Genomic DNA, 24,577 nt, shown 5'->3' on the forward strand with positions numbered 1-24,577 from the left:
GGGATGATGTTTGTGACGAAGAGAATGGGCGCCTGGGACTTGGATGTGGGTGTATGAGAGGCTTATCCCGCTGGAGAAAGAAACTTGAGGGAACTCTAATACGTGGAAGGATAATTTGTTTGCAAAGCAATCCTGCCATCCAAGTATTCATGATCCTCTTATTGAAATCCCATGTACTTTGGCATATAGGCATATGTCACTCGGGATAGCTGCCACGTGTGCTCTATTGTGATTCGTCTTCATGGTTATGAGCCAAACAAATGATAGGTTCGACCTGACCTGCATACGTTGAATTCGACCCAAAATCAAACAAACCTGAATTACTTTTGATAAATTATTAGAATGCAATGTTGAAGGGACATATATATATATATATATATATATATATATATATATATATATATATATATATATATATGTTTAAATTTAAAAGTATGTACATTAAAATGATAATAAGTGCTATGAGAAAGAGGTTAATTTATGCATTATTTAGCACTTATCAAGCGCTGCCGAGTTTCTGACTCCTGCATCGAAGGTGGAGGTCGGAAATAGTCTCGGGCTTCTATTTCCATAAGGATCTCTGCCCGAGTTGCGTTGAGGGGAGTATAGTTTTCGTACCTCCCCAGGGGCATCCTTGGCCGAGGCGGAGATCTCGGCCGAGTTGGGAACCTCGATCGGGGTTGCACCTGCTGACGAGGCGGACTCCTCAAATGAGGCAGGTTCTTCTCTCGGCGGGGAGATCGACTTCTTGCGCGGCCACGCTCCTCGCGATGCCTTTTCTGCCCCTTTGAGGCTTGTTCAGCTGCATCCCGCTGGAAGGCGATGGCCTCCTCAGCCTTTGCATATTTTCGAGCTCGGGCCAGCATCTCGATAAAGTCAGCGGAAAAATTCTTATCAATGGAGAAGAGGAACCTGTAGGACCGAGCTCCTATTTTCAACGCGGACATGGCGATCGACTGATCAAGCTCGCGGACCTCCCAGGTTGCGGCAGTGAAACGGTCGATGTAGTCTTTGAGAGACTCTCCTTCGTTTTGCTTGATGTCGAGGAGAAAATCCAACGTTCGGCGCTGGCGTCGGCTGGCGGCAAAATTGGCATCGAACTGTCTGCCCAACTACTCGAAAGAAGACACAGTGCCCGGCTTTAGACCGGAAAACCAAAGTCGAGCCACTCCTCGGAGGGTTGCGGGGAAAGCCTTGCAGAGCACAGCCTCCGAGGAGCCCTGCAGTGCCATGAGGGTTCGGTAACTCTCCAAGTGGTCTAGAGGGTCGGTGGTCCCGTTTTAGGGCTCTATTTGAGGCATTTTGAACCTTAGTGGGACCGGTTCGTCCTCGATTTGGCGGAAGAAAGGCGACTTGGTGGTCGCCCTCGCACTTGGCCCTCTAGTCTTGGAGTGCCTCGATCTGCCGCTCGAGTTTCTCGACCTTCTTGTCGAGTTTTCCACCTTGAGAGATCGCCATGGTGGTTTGTCCCGGTACTGATTGACCTGGGGTTGATTCGGCTTCCGAGGGTTGCGGCCTTTTATCCTGGTTCTTTCCTAACGGCTCTCTCCGGGGAGACGCTCGGGTTGAACCCTGGTGACAGCGACGTCTTCCATTGTTGACTCTCAGAGAGTCATGGGGATCTCGGCCTTGGAACACAGATCCATCTGGAAGGAGCGCCGATTGGACCTGAACCTGCGGAGGCAGCATAGGAGGGGCCTCCATGCATTGCGGGCCTTGGATTGCTGTTGCCAGGGCCTGAACTTGCTACACCAGCGTGTTGAATTACTCAGGCTGGATCTGAGGAACTTGATCCGCCAGAGGCCTTGCTGGTGGGTTCTGGACTGAATGGCTAGGACTTGGTGCGCGATGTCGAGAGGCATTAGAGGCTCCCCCGCTCCTCAATCTTATGGTCACGACTCGGGCCCTTCCTCTAGCGCCAACTATTGCTGGAATTTGGACCCGGGGGCGACCGAGGTGGAGGAGCTTCGGCTGGTGGTACAGCGGTTGACGGCCGTTTCGGCGGACCTGCAAGAAGCCTGTGGCTTGGAGTTCCGGTGCAGGCCCTCCAATGCTTAAGTCAGAGGGGATATTTAATGGAGAGGGATAATAGTGAGAAGTAACAGAGAGAAGTGATGGCTCGAGGAGGAACCCAAAAGTCCCCGGCCTAGAGCTCTACCCCCTTTTATAGGAGGGGGTGTGGCAATTACCTGTGATTGGGCGTGATTGCACGAATCAATGAGTTACCATAAACGACCTGAGATTTCGGGCTAGCTGGTGATTCGTTGAGATCGTGTGTATTCAAATGTTGACAACCGTTGAGGCGGAGATCGCAGGATTTGATCCCGGAGATGGAGGGCTTGATTTTCAGTGTAGTGGGGAGGTTTACTTCTCTCTTTGACTGGGTCTTTCTTGGCCATGAGGTCGATCAGGCTCAACTCTGCCGAGACCGTAGCTGCCAAGGTCATGCCGAGATCGAGGTTGTGAGCTCTGTGGTTATCGATGCCAAGTCTGAGCGCTTTAAGGTCAGGTGCTTTGAGGTCGTGACTGCCGAGAGTATGCTTGCTGTCGTTACATTCATCATCGAGTGCTGGCGATTTGACCACATGCTTGGTGTAGTCCATTTTTCCCCCAACACTACTTAATAACGAACAAATACTAACTCAATTCCGGAGCTAAACTCCAGCACTTTTCAGCCCTATTCTCAAACAATTAAAAACTCTGCAACCGGATCAGATTGAAATGCAACAACCTCCTCGCCTGCCGAAAGTACTCCAAGGAACACAAAAGAAGCGAAGTATCTTTCCCATATTACCTTACAAATGAAAATCTAAGCTTATTACAAGCAAGAGTATTGCTGGATTCACCGAGCTGATGCGACAATCGGGGATTGGTGCATATTAGATGGACTAATGGTACCGATCAGCTTTTCCCCTGAAACCCAGGAGTCGGAGAACCCGCTAAATCTAACAACGGTCGGCAAAGGAATATGTTCTCTTGCCGAAAGCAAAATATTTTTCCTACAGGAAGAACTAAAGAATCCACGTTAGACTCTTAGGGCTCGTTTGGTTCGCGGGAAGCATTTTTCTTCCTAGGAATATGATTCCTGGAAAACAAATTTCTAGAAAAAGGATGCCTAGGAAAGTACTTTTGGTATGTTTGTTGATCATGGAAAAGTGACAAATTTCCAAAGTGCTTATGTTTGGTTGGACATCCACTTTTCTGGGAAAGTTATGTATAATTTCTATTATGCTCTTAATAAAAATTAGGTATTTAATGCCTCTTTAATTCTTCTTTAATGCTGAAGGGCCTTTTTGAAAAAAAATAAAAATAAAGTGATTCCTGTCCCATGGGAAAGTAACTTTTCCATGAAATGTGGGAATCATATTCCCATTGAAATACAACTTTCTCATCTCTCTCCTTTGAAAACTCAAACCAAATAATAGGCATCTCATTACTTTTTCGTTGACCACACCTTCCCTCCTTTTCCCGCGAACCAAACGAGCCCTTAGGGAGCAGCCACCATAGCTAGAACGTCCAGAGGAGGGTTTGGCGAAAGAAAGATGGGGAGCCCTAGATATTGACCACCACTACAGGAATTGGTATTGGTCTGGCCAGCTTCAAAACCACATGGCGCAGCTTCAAAATGGATGCGCTAATAGCAACGGCTTGAGCGCCCAGAGAAGCATGAAGTTACCTTTTTCAAAGAGTTGATTCGAGAATAGTAAAAGCTTGTCAACAAATTCTTACTATTTCCTATCAAGAAATGATGTTTTGCATGAGTCTTCTCGGGACATTCCGCGAAGCAACCCAGTTATCTTAGTCTCTAAGGAAACCATTCTTGCGGTCCAAGTCATCGCACCATAAATTGAGGTCCTCCACCTTGCATTCCCTTTGTTTGTGGTCGGACTCCTCGGGCCTTTCATAGATGGACTTCCAATCCGGGCATCCACCACCCTCTGCCGGCCTCCCTCCCCCGTTTGTTCTCTTTTTCCTTCTTCTTCTCCGATTCTGGCAACGATTTTCGTTTTTGTTGGCAGAACCATACCGGTGAGCCGCTGGTACGGCTCGGAACGGCTGGAACCATTCGGTTTAGGACGATTCCATCGACCCTAGGTCACACACTAAATATGCAAGTGTACAAATGCATTTACACAGGGAAAGGTGACTAGTCTTACTTCCTCATCATACCCATTCAATTGTTATGCAATTGCTGATACTCTCCTTTTTTTCCCTAAAAGAAGTAATTGATGTGAAATTACTTTTTCGTCATTTACACTAGCTCACCTCAAATGTGTTGGAAATCAGCTGTTTACCAGTTTAATTCCTTTCAGCAATTTCCATTTATCTCCCATGTTTGCACAAAAATAATCATGCTATATAGCCTTTCAAAAAAATGAAATAGTCCATGTCTCCGTTATGAGAGAAAGAATCCCCTGATTTTACTTCAGATTTGATAGAGATTCCCTTTGTTAGCATCGGCCTTTCATATAGCTCACTTTATGAACACTCCTTGGATTTTGTTGTGTTGATATTTAATTTCTTTTGACTTGGAATTAAATTTCATCATCTCCCTTTCATTCAAAAAAGAAAAGAAAAGGAAAAAAAAAATAAAAACCTGCACCATGCAATTAGGCAATCTTTGCTCTGTAACTACTTTGTTGACAAACATACCTGCACCAATTATATGATGTTGAGTTACTGTCAGTAGTGTGGTACCTCATATTCTATCCTGTGCCTTATTAACTACTAGATGTTTGCAAGTTGAGAGAAATGTATCCTAGTGATTTACTTTCTTTCAAGTGTTGAGGATTGGGTATAGATTATGATCTTGTACACCTTATGTCTTTGGAGTTAGCTGGAATATGCATTGCCCAATTGAATGTCTTCTCATAAATGTTCAACAACTTGGTTTGAAACCTATAATTACTTGTGAAAGATAGCTTATTCATAATTATTTCCCAATACTTTGGTTGTTTTACTTGATCATTGGTTTAGATATACTACTCCATGCATATCATATCTTTATTTGCTATTTATTTGTTTGGACTCCTTTACCGAATGTCCCCCTAAGCCTTTCCCATTGAATAAAGAAATGATTAACTCGCTGCAAGATCTCGCTAAAGTGACATGGACTGCAAAAGATCTTCGCTTTGCTTGCTGCAGATGCTCTTAACATCTGTTCTCAATCTCTAGAAGCCATAATTAAGGAGATGAAGTGCAGATGCTTGAAAACTATCCTTGAAAGTAAGTGTTCTCTAGCTTCATATATACTTTTGATGCCTCCATGAAGAAGCGTACACTTCATTCTTAATGTAAAATCAAGGGATCTCCTTTACAAAATATATACTTCCATTGTTGGCTTGTGGAAAGGGCAAAATTACTTGTACATGACTCTTTTCATCTTTAATTGAACATATTCTTCAAAATTAAAAGATTCACATAAACTAAAAGGTAATTCATCCTTAACTATCCATTTTACAAGTGCTTTTCTTTGATTTTCATGATTATATGCAAAATTACCTACAAGTAATCTTCCTTGTATATTAAGGGTACTTTGAGTTTTGAGCATGAGAATCATGCATCCTATGACTCTCTTGATGTCTTTTTAAATACCCTGTTCCCCCACTACTACTACAACTATAAAGTTTGGCACATTTTTTACATCTAGCTTTCCAGACTCCATCAACCATAACTCTATCAAATTCATTCCATACAGCACTAGTCCTCTTACGAGAAGAGGTTTGATCTTCACTCGGTTCACCAGTTCTAGAGGAACTAGGAACATGGGGTTGGGGATTAGTTTCTTCTCCCTCAGAAACAGGAGGAATGCCAAACTGACTTTCCTCAAAAGATGATATATCTATGATTAATTCAAAAAATAAAAACTAACCGCAAGGAGGAATTGAGTAGAGGGTCGGAGGGCAGAGGCAGAGCCGAGATTCCGAGCTTCCTCTTGTGCTCTCAGCAGAAGCGACCTTCTCTTCTCAACAGGAACCTCCTCTTGTGTAGCACTTGAACAAACTAAAAATTAAATTGCTAGAAGAGCACTTTAGAAGAGAGAAATAATAGCAGTAGAGAAGGAGAGAATAGTTGGTTTGGTGTGGTGAGAATGAGGGAGGAATGGGCTATTTATAGAAGCCCAAATTTTTTTTCCCAAAATACCCCTCAATTCAGCCGTTATTGGATTGTTGGGAGGGGTAAAAGGGTCATTTTCACGAAAATAGCCGTTGGAAACGGCTATTTTCCTCCCCCCTATCCAGACGGGCCGTGCCAGGCACGGCCCGTCTGGAGCCGTTGCGGGCCGTGCCTGGCACGGCCCGTGGCGTGCCGTGCCCGGCCCGGCCCGCCAATAGACGGGCCTGGGGCCGGGCCGGGCTGGCGTTCCGTGCCAGGCCCCACCGTGCCGGGCCTGGGGCTTCATAAGCGGGCCGGGCCAGGCGCGGCCCGTTTAGTCCTTTGGCCCGGTGGGCCTGGGCCGGGCCGGCCCGGCACGGCCCGTTGCCCAACACTATCTGTGACTCTGACTTCTTCCTATATGTTCTTTTTTTTGGAACATCAGAACAAGTTTCGGTCATTCAGCAGCATATTTACTTATCAGTTAATGGAAGTTCATTTCTTGTCGCTGAATTTGTTTATTCTTGTGTACTTCTTTCTGAGATCTAGTATAGGTTGTGGTTCATGAAAGGGCTGCCCTTGATTGTCTAGACTTTAATTCATGCTAGGAATAAATGTAAGAGTCCTGTGCGCTGATAAGAAGCTCAAGGTTTTCCAGTCCTTCATGAATACTTAACAAAAGATGGCATAAGGAGAACAAACAAAGATTTTAGCAAGCACTAAGGTGTTAAATTGCAGTTTCTTATATGCAGAAGTATAGTTGAACAAGCAGAAACCTTCTCCATGAATGCATAATTATTGTTGAGGGCTATCTTCATTTCTTAGAACTTAAGGCATCAAACCAACTCCTTTTTCCAGCCCTTATTTTGTTCATTATCAGTTAACTTAATGTTATAAAATGTCGAGATCTTACACCAGAGGAATCTATATAGCAGATACAGGCAACACTAGAAACGCGCTTTGTTATGCCCCGGTTGAGCTTAAAAGAGGAGATTAACTGATAAAGCAAAAGAAAACCAGAGAATTGTTTTACTACAATCCAATCCAAAAGTCTGAGAAATACATCACCATAATACACTGACATTCTACTAGATACATCACCATAATACACTGACATTCTACTAGACATAGCTTTGATAGAACTTCATCCTTGTCCACATGACTAGTTCTAATCAACCTGACATAACTACTTGCCTCTTTCCAAACCGTGTGTGTGTGAGAGAGAGAGAGATTGAGATTTACCCATTCCACCTATTCCTAAGATGTTCCCACTAACCATACTTGTGCTCTGTTTAGATTGCAAACTAGCAACCTTTCAGCATAAGTATGAACATGAACTCAAGCTCTTCAACCCAAGCTGTTAGAGATGTCAAAGGTAGAACATCCTCTTCTCAACTTTCTTATGCAGCTTGGGAAAACCCCCTTGGCCTGAAGAAGTGGGAGCAGGAAAGGATGAAGCAGATGATGATGCTTCCAGCATGCTCTCATAGTACAGACGCCCGCGATAGGCAGCAAGATCGGCATAGTAGACCGGTGGTGCCAATGAGACCGGCTTGGTGCACCGGGCAAAGGTGAAGCATAGGTTATATATAAGCTTCTGCAGCTCGTCCGACATGAAGCCATGGTCATCCTGCAGCCCGTAGTAGTGTGTCGGCTTGCTCGTCCCCAGGATCCCATTATGGCTTATGAGATAGAAGTCGAATGCCATTGGGTCGATGATTGCTGTGTCAACCACAGTGCCCGGAGGAACATTGCCATTTCTAGTGCATGGCTCACGTTCGCTCTTCGGAAACAAGCGAGTGCGGTGCCTCTTCTTTGCGACAACCACCGTGATCGTGGGTGAGTAGCCATCCGATTTAATCGCCGCCACGAGATCTCTCAGCTCCTCATTGAGAACCATATCAAACTGTCCATCGCTCACACCATCCCGAAAGTATACAATCTTCTGAGGCTTGACGCCATTGACTCGAGCATAATCTTCAACAAGCTCTCGACACATCTCGCCGAGCTCCATGAGCTCCATGATCCTCTCGGTGCGGTGGGGCTGAGCTCGGATCCTTGTAGCATAGCGGCTTATCCCAGGGCAATCAAGGTTGGCAACAACTGCTGCGATCGATGGGCTCGTGGTGTTCCCGCTTGAGGGGTGGTTCACATCAGCACCAATAAACATGAAGGGAGAGTCTTTCACTAGTGGGAGGGTATCGGAGAGTTCCACATTGGTGCCACCGAGCTTGCCATTCATCTTTAAAGCGAGGTTGGCGAAGTACTGGTCCTGCATTTTATTGGCGTTGTGGCTCAGGAGGCACTGGGTCATGAGCCCCAACTGTGTCTCAGAGATCAGCTTGAGTAACTTGTATCCCTGGTGGCGGTCTGACATTGGGCAGAATAGAAGCTGCAACTGCTGTGCCCCAGCAGCATGAATTGCTTTGTTAAGCTCTCCAAGAAGCTTATCATAGTCCCAAAGAACAGCCATTCTGGAGTCGAGCACGAAGAGAGGCTGGTCGTTCATCTGCATGCCAAGGTTGCGGCATCGTTTGACGATGTAATGGATGAAGTCACCGGTGTTGAGCCTTTGCTGCTTGTAGTGTGATGGTTGTGCGCTGAAGTCAAGAATTCCCCAATTTTGTAGGTTCTGGCCTTCTAGCAGTTTGTTCTTGAGAAGGTTCCATTGGCAGTCATTATTCTGGATGCTGAATTTGGAGATCTGGCCACTGGCATCCCGGAGTTTAAGATCAGGGCGAGCAAGGACACGGCCGCTCACTTGTGTCATTTCCTTGGCAACAGATAAACCAAATTGCTTTGCGATTTCTCCACTGCAAAATGCAACAAGAAGAATTGCTCCATGGGAAGATGTAAAAAGTTCTAGCTGCTTCAACATGGGTCTATGCCTCTCAATAGAAAGATGTTATTTGAGGACTTGAGATTTTTTTCCCCCTTAAAGAGTATCTTGAGAGGAATATGGAGTCAAGGATGTTTGATCACGTCCACTGAGTGATAAAGACGTTGCCTCAAGAGTGAAGGTTAGATCTAGGTAGATGGGTCTCAAGAAAGGAATAAAGAGGAACCTAAGAAGTATGGATTCATGCAACTTGAGATACAAAGAAATAGCGAATTATGGATTATTGGCTGAAGAATCATTCTAAAAGTAAATAAAAAATAGAATCTGATTAAGTATGTCTGGTGAAGAAAGGATTGAGCTCATGAATGAAATAGCTTTATCAAATTATGTAACAAATTACTCTTCCGATTCTATCTTTTAGATTAGTTTATGGTGAAAAGGCATCTGCTTCTGTCTTGTATCAATTAAAAAGATGAAAATGCCTTCCATTAAGTATACTGTCAAAGGTGAACAACATGGACCATGGAATATAGTTTTCCGAAGCAAAATTACGGAAAACCCATGCATATTAATAAGAGCAAAGAAGATTTAGATATTCTTTCAGAACTAACATAGAATGATATCTCTAGAATTAAGAACATTTTCACTTTTTATATTTGTGAGGTTAATATCAATTCAATGCATTCTTCACATTTTAGGCACTTGTGCATGCATGCACACATGCACAATATCTCAAGACATTCTTGAAAATGTCTACCCTTAATTTGAAGCTATATGAAGCTATAGTAGTTCTGATTAATTGGTCTTAGATCTTCAGTATGGCTAATTAGAGTCTGATGTATTCCAACAGGCAAGCAAGAAATGAAACAAAACTTGAAAATGTCTACTCTTTATTTGAAGCTATATGAAGCTATAGTAGTTCTGATTAATTGAACTTAGATCTTCAGTATGGCTAATTAGAGGCTGATGTATTCCAACAGGCAAGCAAGAAATGAAACAAAACTTGAAAATGTCTACTCTTCATTTGAAGCTATATGAAGCTATAGTAGTTCTGATTAATTGAACTTAGATCTTCAGTATGGCTAATTAGAGTCTGATATATTCCAACAGGCAAGCAAGAAATGAAACAAAACTAAAGCAACAAGTAAGATGGTTTAGAACAATACCTGCAAGGCCCATCTTCTGTGCGCATCATGCTGAATATTATCTCTTTCCTCTTCATGGGAGAAGCTAAGCAAGAAATGATGTTTTGCATGAGTCTTCTCGGGACATTCCGCGAAGCAACCCAGTTATCTTAGTCTCTAAGGAAACCATTCTTGCGGTCCAAGTCATCGCACCATAAATTGAGGTCCTCCACCTTGCATTCCCTTTGTTTGTGGTCGGACTCCTCGGGCCTTTCATAGATGGACTTCCAATCCGGGAGAGCGAGCGGTGGTGCTGGTAGTGGCGGCGGCCGCGGTGGCGGTAGAGGGAGAGGCCGCAGGCCTAATCAAGGCAATGTCGCCGGATTCCGGCAGCTGAACTCGCCAAATTATGGCGATGGGGCTAGCAGTCCCCGGCAGGGTCCGGGAAGTGGCAGCGGTGGATACTATAGGCAGGCGCCCGCCGCGAATTATGGCCGTGGCGGCGATGGCCGTGAGCGCGATGATGCGCCACGGCGGGCGATGGCGGCGCCGCATCCGAGATGGGGCAGTCAAGGCTGCAGAGGGGCGCATTTCGAGGACGCTGCAGTCCGGTCGCCGAGTTCAAGCTCGATGAGTAACGGTTAGCATAGTTCTTGGGATTTTAATTTAGTGATCTCGCTTTTACAATACTATATATGATCTTTTGAAGCCTTCACACTTACTGTAAGACATAATATTTTTGGGTTGCAATGTGTGTATATATATATATATATATAATCTAATGCAAATATTATGCTAGTACTGTAAATATTAACCATTATCATAAAAGAAAATTATAAACTTTTTTTTGGGTGCGTGAACAGTTGAGGGTTCCACTCATGCACTTATTCTTCTAATCTTCTTGCAGTTTGTCATTTTTTTTTTACATGTTATAGTCATAATTATAGTTCATCCATGCGTCCATAATTCTAGTTTGAAATACATGACAAAGTTGGTCCTTAACTTAGCAAACTGAAAGCATTGCCTATTTTTGTGCAATATCTTGCAAAATATATGTCTATATTGGATCATGTTTCTAAAAGCTCCTAATAATTCTTCAATTTTCCAGAGTCTCTGGCTTCAGATCTTAGTTCATTGACAATTTCCCAGTCACAAGCAATACCGTCATCTTTACCGCCATCTTTGCCTGATGTCAGTAAAAGGGTTCCCATGCAGAGGCCTGATCATGGCGGATCATCACGATCACCACAGCCACCAACTTCGCTCGAACTTGGAAAAAGGATACCTATGCGAAGGCCAGATCATGGTGGGTCATCACATATCAAGATTGTCAACCTCCTTGTCAACCATTTTCTGGTCAGTTACAATAAGAATTCAGTCATCCATCACTATGAGATTGATGTCAAGCCTGAGAAACCCTACAAAGCCTGCTCATCCATCGAACTCTTCAAGTGGGACTTACTCTCAGTCAAGAATGAGCTATTTAAGTCTGAATCCTATCGATCCCTGTTGCCATGTGTAGCTTATGATGGTGAAAGAAATCTGTACAGTGCAGTCGAATTGCCCATCGGGCAATTCGAAGTGAAGCTGGCTTCCAAGAACTATTGTGTTAATATTGAGTTCAAGAGGCAATTAGAACTCAGCCGCCTCTCAGAGTTACCTGTCCCCAGAGAGGTCTTGTAGGGATTGGATGTGATTGTTCGAGAGGCCTCAAGCTGGCGAAGGATCACCTTTGGCCGGAGCTTCTACTCCAGGGATCGTAGCTACGACCTTGGGATGGGTGTTGAAGCTCTGCAGGGGTCACAACAGACACTGAAAGGCACCAAACAAGGCCTTGTTCTCTGTGCGGACTACTCTGTCATGCCATTTCGGAAGTCCGGGCCAGTGCTCGACATTCTTAGAGACATTTTGTGGGAGTCATTCTTAGAGACATTTCGGAAGTCCGGAGGTTCTTCAGTGCTTTCTCCACCTGGGGCCTCTGACTCTGACTCAATTCTGTGTTCTTATCGAATGACACCCACAAAATGTCTCTAAGAATGTCGAGCACTGGCCCGGACTTCCGAAATGGCATGACAGAGTAGTCCGCACAGAGAACAAGGCCTTGTTTGGTGCCTTTCAGTGTCTGCTGTGACCCATGCAGAGCTTCAACACCCATCCCAAGGTCGTAGCTACGATCCCTGGAGTAGAAGCTCCGGCCAAAGGTGATCCTTGCCAGCTTGAGGCCTCTCGAACAATCACATCCAATCCCTGCAAGACCTCTCTGGGGACAGGTAACTCCGAGAGGCGGCTGAGTTCTAATTGCCTCTTGAACTCAATACTAACACAATAGTTCTTGGAAGCCAGCTTCACTTCGAATTGCCCGATGGGCAATTCGACTGCACTGTACAGATTTCTTTCACCATCATAAGCTACACATGGCAACAGGGATCGATAGGATTCAGACTTAAATAGCTCATTCTTGACTGAGAGTAAGTCCGACTTGGAGAGTTCGATGGATGAGCAGGCTTTGTAGGGTTTCTCAGGCTTGACATCAATCTCATAGTGATGGATGACTGAATTCTTATTGTAACTGACCAGAAAATGGTTGACAAGGAGGTTGACAATCTTGATATGTGATGACCCACCATGATCTGGCCTTCGCATAGGTATCCTTTTTCCAAGTTCGAGAGAAGTTGGTGGCTGTGGTGATCGTGATGATCCGCCATGATCAGGCCTCTGCATGGGAACCCTTTTACTGACATCAGGCAAAGATGGCGGTAAAGATGACGGTGTTGCTTGTGACTGGGAAATTGTCAATGAACTAAGATCTGAAGCCAGAGACTCTGGAAAATTGAAGAATTATTAGGAGCTTTTAGAAACATGATCCAATATAGACATATATTTTGCAAGATATTACACAAAAATAGGCAATGCTTTCAGTTTGCTAAGTTAAGGACCAACTTTGTGTTGGGAACCTGCCCATGCCGCTGATATTTCAAAACAAAAATCAGATGGCAGCGGAATCGGCATGCACGGGTTCGACGTTCATCGCATGAACGTTGTTTCGAGACCTTTCGTAATTAGGTAAGAATTAAAACTTTTAAAACTAATAGGAAGATCAAATCTTCACCTTGCGCGGGTAGATGATCACCGCAAATCTGAATTCGTGGTTTTGGAAGAGGGTTCGCTTGAAGCCGTTCAAACGTCCGGCCTCTACGGGTATCCACACGAAGCAGGATCCGATCCAAGCTCTCTATCTCACCGGGGTGCTAGCTCCCTTGCAGAGATAGCTTTGATGGCTGATGTCCTCCCTCTCAATCAACTCTTGATTGTGCTTGGAAAGAGGAAGAAGAAGGATGAAGAAGAGGAAGAAGATGAGCCCCTACGCAGCCTTCTGTTGTTCCTTGCGTTGGATGAAGGAAGGGAAGGGAAAGGAAGCCGCCAACTCTTGGCTTTTCTTCTCCCTTTGCTTGCGGCTGAACCAAGAGGAGGAGAGGGGGCTTCCACAGCTTGAAGAGGAGGAAAAGGATTCAATTAGGGCGCCGGCCCTAGTCCTCCTTTAATAAGGATGAAGGGCTCCTACAAGTTAGGAGCCCTTGACAACTTTCCAAGAGGGGGCGCCGGCCCCCTCTCTCTTCATGTCGCACCTAATCAAGTGGAGAGGGGCTGATGCCCCTCTTACTTGGTTAGCCTAATCCTCTTCCAAAGAGGATTAGGTCCCTCTTTCATGGTTTAATCCTAATCTAATTAGAATTGGCCAAATTGGGTTCAATCTATGCTAGTCCTAATCCAATTAGGACTTGAATGAACCATGACTCAATTGAACTCTTCAATCCTAATTCAATTAGGAGTCATGTTGATTCATTAGATTATTAATTAATTTAGACTTAAGGAATCCTAATCCAATTAGAATTTGTTTAATTTTAGTCCTAATCCAATTAGGACTCTATTTGAATCCGAAGTCCTAATCTAATTAGGATTTCTAGGAATCCTACTCCAAGTAGGAATCCAATTTTAATTCAAAATTCCTAATCTCATTAGGATTGTAGGAATCCTATTCCAAGTAGGAATCCCAGTCCTACTCCAACTAGGATTCCCAGTCCTAATCTAATTAGGACTCTAGATATCCTATCTGAAGTAGGATTCTTGTTTCAAGTCCAATTAATTAATCCCCTTTGTTCCTTCTTCAACTTCTTATCAATCAAATTGATTACTCGTGATTCATAATCACTTTTCAACCATCGGATCGGTCAATACTTCTAGTGTGTGTGACCCCATAGGTTCTATTCTGGCTGGTAGTGAGATATATTGTGATCTCTATCACTATATCATTGAAAACTCCTTTCAATGGGTTGGAACGATTCCAACTCAACTCATTAGGGTCTATCGATCATCAAGATAATCCCTATGAGTCCCACCATCCACCAGTGACACCTAGCAGCATGTAGTGGCTACCCAGCAGAATGGAATGATGAACCTCTAGGTGCAGTTAACATGTGATACAATCCTACTATCGTGGATCCCTACAAGACGGAGGTCATGGACAACTCGTCAAACCCCATTGTCTGTCATATGTCAAGATTTATTCGACTTGAGCTCGATAGTGGAAAACTCTTTCTCCACTTTATATTACTGCCCTGGCCAAGGTCTTAGAACTCAGTCCAACAAATCACATAGGATCACTCCTCTTCTATCAAGGTCGATAGATTCCTTGTAGGTGCATACCCTACTCCTACAGTGAACCTACTGCAGCCAATCTACACTGCATGGACCCATATGGCTAGAGACCATGTATGTGTGCAGTCAAACTACAATAACCTCACTGTGAGTAGCCGAAGCACCGCAAGTCAAAGGACCAGTCACACTACTGCAACATCAAGCAAGTCACTGACGAGTGGATAGACATCCAAGTGACTTCTTGTCTTGGTCACGCTCAGTACCCTTGTTCTCTAACAAGCACCTGCACTATCACTTCAGTGTCCCTACACTGTGGACTCAAGTCTCGTCCATCCAGAAGGAAAGTGATCTGTGCACTGATCGGATCGATCACCGTCCTCGTGATGATCCATTGATCAGGAGCATTTAGAAATTAATCACCAATGATACATGGCTCAAATTCTCAACTCTTAAGAATATGTATCATCATCTTATTAATTCCTTGGACGATTCATAGACACATAAACAATATGAATGAAAAGATGCCTTTTATTTTTTCAATAATAAATAGTCAAGTACAAAATTATGTCCCTAGAATCAACAATGTGTCAGCCAAATTGGCTTCTAGGGCATACATCTAACACTTTGTCATGTATTTCAAACTAGAATTATGGACGCATGGATGAACTATAATTATGACTATAACATGTAAAAAAAAATGACAAACTGCAAGAAGATTAGAAGAATAAGTGCATGAGTGGAACCCTCAACTGTTCACGCACCCAAAAAAAAGTTTATAATTTTCTTTTATGATAATGGTTAATATTTACAGTACTAGCATAATATTTGCATTAGATTATATATATATATATACACACACATTGCAACCCAAAAATATTATGTCTTACAGTAAGTGTGAAGGCTTCAAAAGATCATATAGTATTGTAAAAGCGAGATCACTAAATTAAAATCCCAAGAACTATGCTAACCGTTACTCATCGAGCTTGAACTCGGCGACCGGACCGCAGCGTCCTCGAAATGCGCCCCTCTGCAGCCTCGACTGCCCCATCTCGGATGCGGCGCCGCCATCGCCCGCCGTGGCGCATCATCGCGCTCACGGCCATCGCCGCCACGGCCATAATTCGCGGCGGGCGCCTGCCTATAGTATCCACCGCTGCCACTTCCCGGACCCTGCCGAGGACCGCTAGCCCCATCGCCAAAATTTGGCGAGTTCAGCTGCCGGAATCCGGCGACATTGCCTTGATTAGGCCTGCGGCCTCTCCCTCTACCGCCACCGCGGCCGCCGCCACTACCAGCACCACCGCTCGCTCTCCCGGATTGGAAGTCCATCTATGAAAGGCCCGAGGAGTCCGACCACAAACAAAGGGAATGCAAGGTGGAGGACCTCAATTTATGGTGCGATGACTTGGACCGCAAGAATGGTTTCCTTAGAGACTAAGATAACTGGGTTGCTTCGCGGAATGTCCCGAGAAGACTCATGCAAAACATCATTTCTTGCTTAGCTTCTCCCATGAAGAGGAAAGAGATAATATTCAGCATGATGCGCACAGAAGATGGGCCTTGCAGGTATTGTTCTAAACCATCTTACTTGTTGCTTTAGTTTTGTTTCATTTCTTGCTTGCCTGTTGGAATATATCAGACTCTAATTAGCCATACTGAAGATCTAAGTTCAATTAATCAGAACTACTATAGCTTCATATAGCTTCAAATGAAGAGTAGACATTTTCAAGTTTTGTTTCATTTCTTGCTTGCCTGTTGGAATACATCAGCCTCTAATTAGCCATACTGAAGATCTAAGTTCAATTAATCAGAACTACTATAGCTTCATATAGCTTCAAATAAAGAGTAGACATTTTCAAGTTTTGTTTCATTTCTTGCTTGCCTGTTGGAATACATCAGACTCTAATTAGCCATACTGAAGATCTAAGACCAATTAATCAGAACTACTATAGCTTCATATAGCTTCAAATTAAGAGTAGACATTTTCAAGAATGTCTTGAGATATTGTGCATGTGTGCATGCATGCACAAGTGCCTAAAATGTGAAGAATGCATTAAATTGATATTAACCTCACAAATATAAAAAGTGAAAATGTTCTTAATTCTAGAGATATCATTCTATGTTAGTTCTGAAAGAATATCTAAATCTTCTTTGCTCTTATTAATATGCATGGGTTTTCCGTAATTTTGCTTCGGAAAACTATATTCCATGGTCCATGTTGTTCACCTTTGACAGTATACTTAATGGAAGGCATTTTCATCTTTTTAATTGATACAAGACAGAAGCAGATGCCTTTTCACCATAAACTAATCTAAAAGATACAATCGGAAGAGTAATTTGTTACATAATTTGATAAAGCTATTTCATTCATGAGCTCAATCCTTTCTTCACCAGACATACTTAATCAGATTCTATTTTTTATTTACTTTTAGAATGATTCTTCAGCCAATAATCCATAATTCGCTATTTCTTTGTATCTCAAGTTGCATGAATCCATACTTCTTAGGTTCCTCTTTATTCCCTTCTTGAGACCCATCTACCTAGATCTAACCTTCACTCTTGAGGCAACGTCTTTATCACTCAGTGGACGTGATCAAACATCCTTGACTCCATATTCCTCTCAAGATACTCTTTAAGGGGGAAAAAAATCTCAAGTCCTCAAATAACATCTTTCTATTGAGAGGCATAGACCCATGTTGAAGCAGCTAGAACTTTTTACATCTTCCCATGGAGCAATTCTTCTTGTTGCATTTTGCAGTGGAGAAATCGCAAAGCAATTTGGTTTATCTGTTGCCAAGGAAATGACACAAGTGAGCGGCCGTGTCCTTGCTCGCCCTGATCTTAAACTCCGGGATGCCAGTGGCCAGATCTCCAAATTCAGCATCCAGAATAATGACTGCCAATGGAACCTTCTCAAGAACAAACTGCTAGAAGGCCAGAACCTACAAAATTGGGGAATTCTTGACTTCAGCGCACAACCATCACACTACAAGCAGCAAAGGCTCAACACCGGTGACTTCATCCATTACATCGTCAAACGATGCCGCAACCTTGGCATGCAGATGAACGACCAGCCTCTCTTCGTGCTCGACTCCAGAATGGCTGTTCTTTGGGACTATGATAAGCTTCTTGGAGAGCTTAACAAAGCAATTCATGCTGCTGGGGCACAGCAGTTGCAGCTTCTATTCTGCCCAATGTCAGACCGCCACCAGGGATACAAGTTACTCAAGCTGATCTCTGAGACACAGTTGGGGCTCATGACCCAGTGCCTCCTGAGCCACAACGCCAATAAAATGCAGGACCAGTACTTCGCCAACCTCGCTTTAAAGATGAATGGCAAGCTCGGTGGCACCAATGTGGAACTCTCCGATACCCTCCCACTAGTGAAAGACTCTCCCTTCATGTTTATTGGTGCTGATGTGAACCACCCCTCAAGCGGGAACACCACGAGCCCATCGATCGCAGCAGTTGTTGCCAACCTTGATTGCCCTGGGATAAGCCGCTATGCTACAAGGATCCGAGCTCAGCCCCACCGCACCGAGAGGATCATGGAGCTCATGGAGCTCGGCGAGATGTGTCGAGAGCTTGTTGAAGATTATGCTCGAGTCAATGGCGTCAAGCCTCAGAAGATTGTATACTTTCGGGATGGTGTGAGCGATGGACAGTTTGATATGGTTCTCAATGAGGAGCTGAGAGATCTCGTGGCGGCGATTAAATCGGATGGCTACTCACCCACGATCACGGTGGTTGTCGCAAAGAAGAGGCACCGCACTCGCTTGTTTCCGAAGAGCGAACGTGAGCCATGCACTAGAAATGGCAATGTTCCTCCGGGCACTGTGGTTGACACAGCAATCATCGACCCAATGGCATTCGACTTCTATCTCATAAGCCATAATGGGATCCTGGGGACGAGCAAGCCGACACACTACTACGGGCTGCAGGATGACCATGGCTTCATGTCGGACGAGCTGCAGAAGCTTATATATAACCTATGCTTCACCTTTGCCCGGTGCACCAAGCCGGTCTCATTGGCACCACCGGTCTACTATGCCGATCTTGCTGCCTATCGCGGGCGTCTGTACTATGAGAGCATGCTGGAAGCATCATCATCTGCTTCATCCTTTCCTGCTCCCACTTCTTCAGGCCAAGGGGGTTTTCCCAAGCTGCATAAGAAAGTTGAGAAGAGGATGTTCTACCTTTGACATCTCTAACAGCTTGGGTTGAAGAGCTTGAGTTCATGTTCATACTTATGCTGAAAGGTTGCTAGTTTGCAATCTAAACAGAGCACAAGTATGGTTAGTGGGAACATCTTAGGAATAGGTGGAATGGGTAAATCTCAATCTCTCTCTCTCTCTCTCTCTCTCTCTCACGGTTTGGAGAGAGGCAAGTAGTTATGTCAGGTTGATTAGAACTAGTCATGTGGACAAGGATGAAGTTCTATCAAAGCTATGTCTAGTAGAATGTCAGTGTATTATGGTGATGTATCTAGTAGAATGTCAGTGTATTATGGTGATGTATTTCTCAGACTTTTGGATTGGATTGTGGTAAAACAATTCTCTGGTTTTCTTTTGCTTTATCAGTTAATCTCCTCTTTTAAGCTCAACCGGGGCATAACAAAGCGCGTTTCTAGTGTTGCCTGTATCTGCTATATAGATTCCTCTGGTGTAAGATCTCGACATTTTATAACATTAAGTTAACTGATAATGAACAAAATAAGGGCTGGAAAAAGGAGTTGGTTTGATGCCTTAAGTTCTAAGAAATGAAGATAGCCCTCAACAATAATTATGCATTCATGGAGAAGGTTTCTGCTCGTTCAACTATACTTCTGCATATAAGAAACTGCAATTTAACACCTTAGTGCTTGCTAAAATCTTTGTTTGTTCTCCTTATGCCTTCTTTTGTTAAGTATTCATGAAGGACTGGAAAACCTTGAGCTTCTTATCAGCGCACAGGACTCTTACATTTATTCCTAGCATGAATTGAAGTCTAGACAATCAAGGGCAGCCCTTTCATGAACCACAACCTAGACTAGATCTCAGAAAGAAGTACACAAGAATAAACAAATTCAGCGACAAGAAATGAACTTCCATTAACTGATAAGTAAATATGCTGCTGAATGACCGAAACTTGTTCTGATGTTCCAAAAAAAAGAACATATAGGAAGAAGTCAGAGTCACAGATAGTGTTGGGCAACGGGCCGTGCCGGGCCGGCCCGGCCCAGGCCCACCGGGCCAAAGGACTAAACGGGCCGTGCCTGGCCCGGCCCGCTTATGAAGCGGGCCGTGCCAGGCACGGCCCGCCTAGCACGGAACGCCAGCCCGGCCCGGCCCGGCCCCAGGCCCGTCTATTGGCGGGCCGGGCCGGGCACGGCACGCCACGGGCCGTGCCAGGCACGGCCCGTAACGGGCGCAAACGGGCCGTGCCAGGCACGGCCCGCAACAGCTCGAAACGGGCCGTGCCAGGCACGGCCCGCAACAGCTCGAAACGGGCCGTGCCTAGCACGGCCCGCAACGGCTCCAGACGGGCCGTGCCTGGCACTGCCCGTCTGGAGGGGGGAGGAAAATAGCCGTTTCCAACGGCTATTTTCGTGAAAATGACCCTTTTACCCCTCCCAACAATCCAATAACGGCTGAATTGAGGGGTATTTTGGGAAAAAAAAATGGGCTTCTATAAATAGCCCATTCCTCCCTCATTCTCACCACACCAAACCAACTATTCTCTCCTTCTCTACTGCTATTATTTCTCTCTTCTAAAGTGCTCTTCTAGCAATTTAATTTTTAGTTTGTTCAAGTGCTACACAAGAGGAGGTTCCTGTTGAGAAGAGAAGGTCGCTTCTGCTGAGAGCACAAGAGGAAGCTCGGAATCTCGGCTCTGCCTCTGCCCTCCGACCCTCTACTCAATTCCTCCTTGCGGTTAGTTTTTATTTTTTGAATTAATCATAGATATATCATCTTTTGAGGAAAGTCAGTTTGGCATTCCTCCTGTTTCTGAGGGAGAAGAAACTAATCCCCAACCCCATGTTTCTAGTTCCTCTAGAACTGGTGAACCGAGTGAAGATCAAACCTCTTCTCGTAAGAGGACTAGTGCTGTATGGAATGAATTTGATAGAGTTATGGTTGATGGAGTCTGGAAAGCTAGATGTAAAAAATGTGCCAAACTTTATAGTTGTAGTAGTAGTGGGAGAACAGGGTATTTAAAAAGACATCAAGAGAGTCATAGGATGCATGATTCTCATGCTCAAACTCAAAGTACCCTTAATATACAAGGGAGATTACTTGTAGGTAATTTTAAATATAATCATTAAAATCAAAGAAAAGCACTTGTAAAATGGATAGTTAAGGATGAATTACCTTTTAGTTTATGTGAATCTTTTAATTTTGAAGAATATGTTCAATTAAAGATGAAAAGAGTCATGTACAAGAGTCATGTACAAGTAATTTTGCCCTTTCCACAAGCCAACAATGGAAGTATATATTTTGTAAAGGAGATCCCTTGATTTTACATTAAGAATGAAGTATACGCTTCTTCATGGAGGCATCAAAAGTATATATGAAGCTAGAGAACACTTACTTTCAAGGATAGTTTTCAAGCATCTGCACTTCATCTCCTTAATTATGGCTTCTAGAGATTGAGAACAGATGTTAAGAGCATCTGCAGCAAGCAAAGCGAAGATCTTTTGCAGTCCATGTCACTTTAGCGAGATCTTGCAGCGAGTTAATCATTTCTTTATTCAATGGGAAAGGCTTAGGGGGACATTCGGTAAAGGAGTCCAAACAAATAAATAGCAAATAAAGATATGATATGCATGGAGTAGTATATCTAAACCAATGATCAAGTAAAACAACCAAAGTATTGGGAAATAATTATGAATAAGCTATCTTTCACAAGTAATTATAGGTTTCAAACCAAGTTGTTGAACATTTATGAGAAGACATTCAATTGGGCAATGCATATTCCAGCTAACTCCAAAGACATAAGGTGTACAAGATCATAATCTGTACCCAATCCTCAACACTTGAAAGAAAGTAAATCACTAGGATACATTTCTCTCAACTTGCAAACATCCAGTAGTTAATAAGGCACAGGATAGAATATGAGGTACCACACTACTGACAGTAACTCAACATCATATAATTGGTGCAGGTATGTTTGTCAACAAAGTAGTTACAGAGCAAAGATTGCCTAATTGCATGGTGCAGGTTTTTATTTTTTTCTTCCTTTTCTTTTCTTTTTTGAATGAAAGGGAGATGATGAAATTTAATTCCAAGTCAAAAGAAATTAAATATCAACACAACAAAATCCAAGGAGTGTTCATAAAGTGAGCTATATGAAAGGCCGATGCTAACAAAGGGAATCTCTATCAAATCTGAAGTAAAATCAGGGGATTCTTTCTCTCATAACAGAGACATGGACTATTTCATTTTTTTGAAAGGCTATATAGCATGATTATTTTTGTGCAAACATGGGAGATAAATGGAAATTGCTGAAAGGAATTAAACTGGTAAACAGCTGATTTCCAACACATTTGAGGTGAGCTAGTGTAAATGACGAAAAAGTAATTTCACATCAATTACTTCTTTTAGGGAAAAAAAGGAGAGTATCAGCAATTGCATAACAATTGAGTGGGTATGATGAGGAAGTAAGACTAGTCACCTTTCCCTGTGTAAATGCATTTGTACACTTGCATATTTAGTGTGTGACCTAGGTTCGATGGAATCGTCCTAAACCGAATGGTTCCAGCCGTTTCGAGCCGTACCAGCGGCTCACCGGTATGGTTCTGCCAACAAAAACGAAAATCGTTGCCAGAATCGGAGAAGGAGAAGGAAAAAGAGAACAAACGGGGGAGGGAGGCCGGCAGAGGGTGGTGGATGCCTGTGGAGGGCCGGTGGAGGCTGCAGGTTCAAAACAGGGGTCCGGCCACAGCCTTAAAAGTTGTGATTTTTAAGTGGAGTTGGCAAATCACTTGCCGATTTTACTTAAAAATTGCAAAATTTTTAAGGCTGCAGCCGAACCCCTATTTCATTTAAAACAGGAGAACCGGCCGCGGCCTCGCCTCCCGCGGCCTCCACCAGCCCTCCGCCGACGTCCCTCCCTCTCCCTCCCTCTCTCCCCCTTCTCTCTCTTTTTCTCTCTCCCACGATCTATGTGCCCTCTCCTCTGTCAGTACAAGCCCGGCCCAGCACGGTGAAGGCCTGTACCGACTCGTGCCACCGGAGAATCGGTACAGTGCCTAGTACCGATACCGCCAACCACGGTGTGACTTATAAGTTTTGTTTCTCTTAAATGTTTATAATGGATTTAAAAATATAGATTATACAAGAGTTCGTTTGTGCATTTTTGTTGGAGTAGTGTCTTATGCGTGACCTGTATGATCGCCATAAGAACATTCATTTCCCCCATTTTCCCTCTCAAATTTTTGATTTTAACTTTGTATATGCCAGAGTGACATCTTTACTGCACAGACATCATGATTGTGTTTTCTCTGATTTTCCTTTCTTTCGCCTGATTTTAGCATTTGAGGTGCATGCAACATTAAGTTTTAGCATCCACATGCCAAACTTGGATAAATAATTTGCTGTGATGGGTGCTCTGCAGTGCCATGAAGTCATTGTAGCTGTTAGGGTTTATTTTGCTGAACATAAATATTATATCACAGAAGAAATAGGGAAAAGAAAAAAGAAAAAAAAAAAGAGAACTTTGAAAAAAAAAATCAAAAAAAAAAAAGCTTTTAAGATGGCATCACCTGAATGTCTAACAAAATTAAGCACTCATAGCGAAGCTAAGTGTGATAACCGTCCATGTTTCTGAGAGGAATGGGGAGAGGCCATCACACCAAAGGGCGGGCGTTTGTAATCGCCTGATGGTGGGCGGTTACAACCGTCCACGTTCCCCAGCAATCGGAGGCTACAAGAAGCTCCGATCGATGAGGCTTTTCACCACCCTCCTTCCTCTGTTTCTTCTCCATTCTCCTTTTCTCACAACTCTCCTCGGTGGACAGGATCTGGCATTAGGCTTGCGTCGCCGGAACAAAGGGCTGCGTTGCCGGAGTAGGAGGCGGACGTTCTTCTTCAAAGCAGGTAACGCCCTTACTCCTAGATTATTCTTTGTAGATCTAATTTAGCAACTAAATCGCACACAAAAAAAAAAGAAGGAAGATGGCAGCGGTCGCCGGCTGCGGTGGCCGCAAGCCACGGCGGCCGCAAGCCGCGGCGGCAAGAGAGGCCGTAAGCCGGCCGGGGAGCCGCCGGCTGCGGCTCGGGCCCTCCCCGAGCCAGATCTCCCGTCCGCGGGAGAAGAAGAAGAAGAAAAAAAAAAAAAAAAAAAAAAGGACTTACCGGTGGTTGATCCGCAGCCGCAACCGCGGGCGCCGGCCTCGGCCACGGGCCGCGGGTCGTCGGCCATGGGATGCGGGTCGCCGGCAGCGAGACGCAGATGCGGCCGTGGGCCGCCGAAGCGGCCGTGGGCCACGGGCGCGACCGCGGGCACGGCCGCGGGCGCGACCGCGGGCACGGCCGCGGGCGCGACCGCGGGCACGGCCGCGGGCGCGACCGCGGGCACGGCCGCGGGCGCGACCGCGGGCACGGCCGCGGGCGCGACCGCGGGCACGGCCGCGGGCGCGACCGTGGGCACCGCAGGCCGGCCGCTGGGCGCCGTCGGCCGCTACCCACTCCTCCCAAGCCGCCCGAGCACGCCTTCCTCCCTCCACGGGAGAAGAAATGAGAAGAAAGGGGGAAAGAGGAGTCGGGAGAGGAGAAGAGGAGGAAGAAAAACAAAAAAAAAAAAAAGGAGAAGAAGGTTCGGGAAGGAAGAGGGAAGAAAAGAAAAAAAAAAGAAGAAAAGAAGAAAAAGAAAAAGAAAAGAA

The 24,577-nt window shown here is 44.5% G+C and overlaps 1 protein-coding gene and 1 pseudogene across 1 annotated transcript; one reads left to right on the plus strand and one right to left on the minus strand.

The window, feature by feature from the left end:
• Nucleotides 1-7,309: 7,309 nt before the first annotated feature.
• LOC120112797 lies at nucleotides 7,310-24,181 on the minus strand (annotated as a pseudogene).
• LOC120112747 (protein argonaute 2-like) lies at nucleotides 16,787-19,251 on the plus strand. Its single transcript, XM_039132563.1, has one exon. The coding sequence runs from the start codon at nucleotides 17,409-17,411 to the stop codon at nucleotides 18,915-18,917; it is 1,509 nt and encodes a 502-aa protein (XP_038988491.1). The 5' UTR covers nucleotides 16,787-17,408; the 3' UTR covers nucleotides 18,918-19,251.
• Nucleotides 24,182-24,577: the final 396 nt, after the last annotated feature.

The sequence above is a fragment of the Phoenix dactylifera genome, chromosome 12 (assembly GCF_009389715.1).
Source record: "Phoenix dactylifera cultivar Barhee BC4 chromosome 12, palm_55x_up_171113_PBpolish2nd_filt_p, whole genome shotgun sequence".
In the NCBI taxonomy this organism is placed as follows: Eukaryota; Viridiplantae; Streptophyta; class Magnoliopsida; order Arecales; family Arecaceae; genus Phoenix; species Phoenix dactylifera.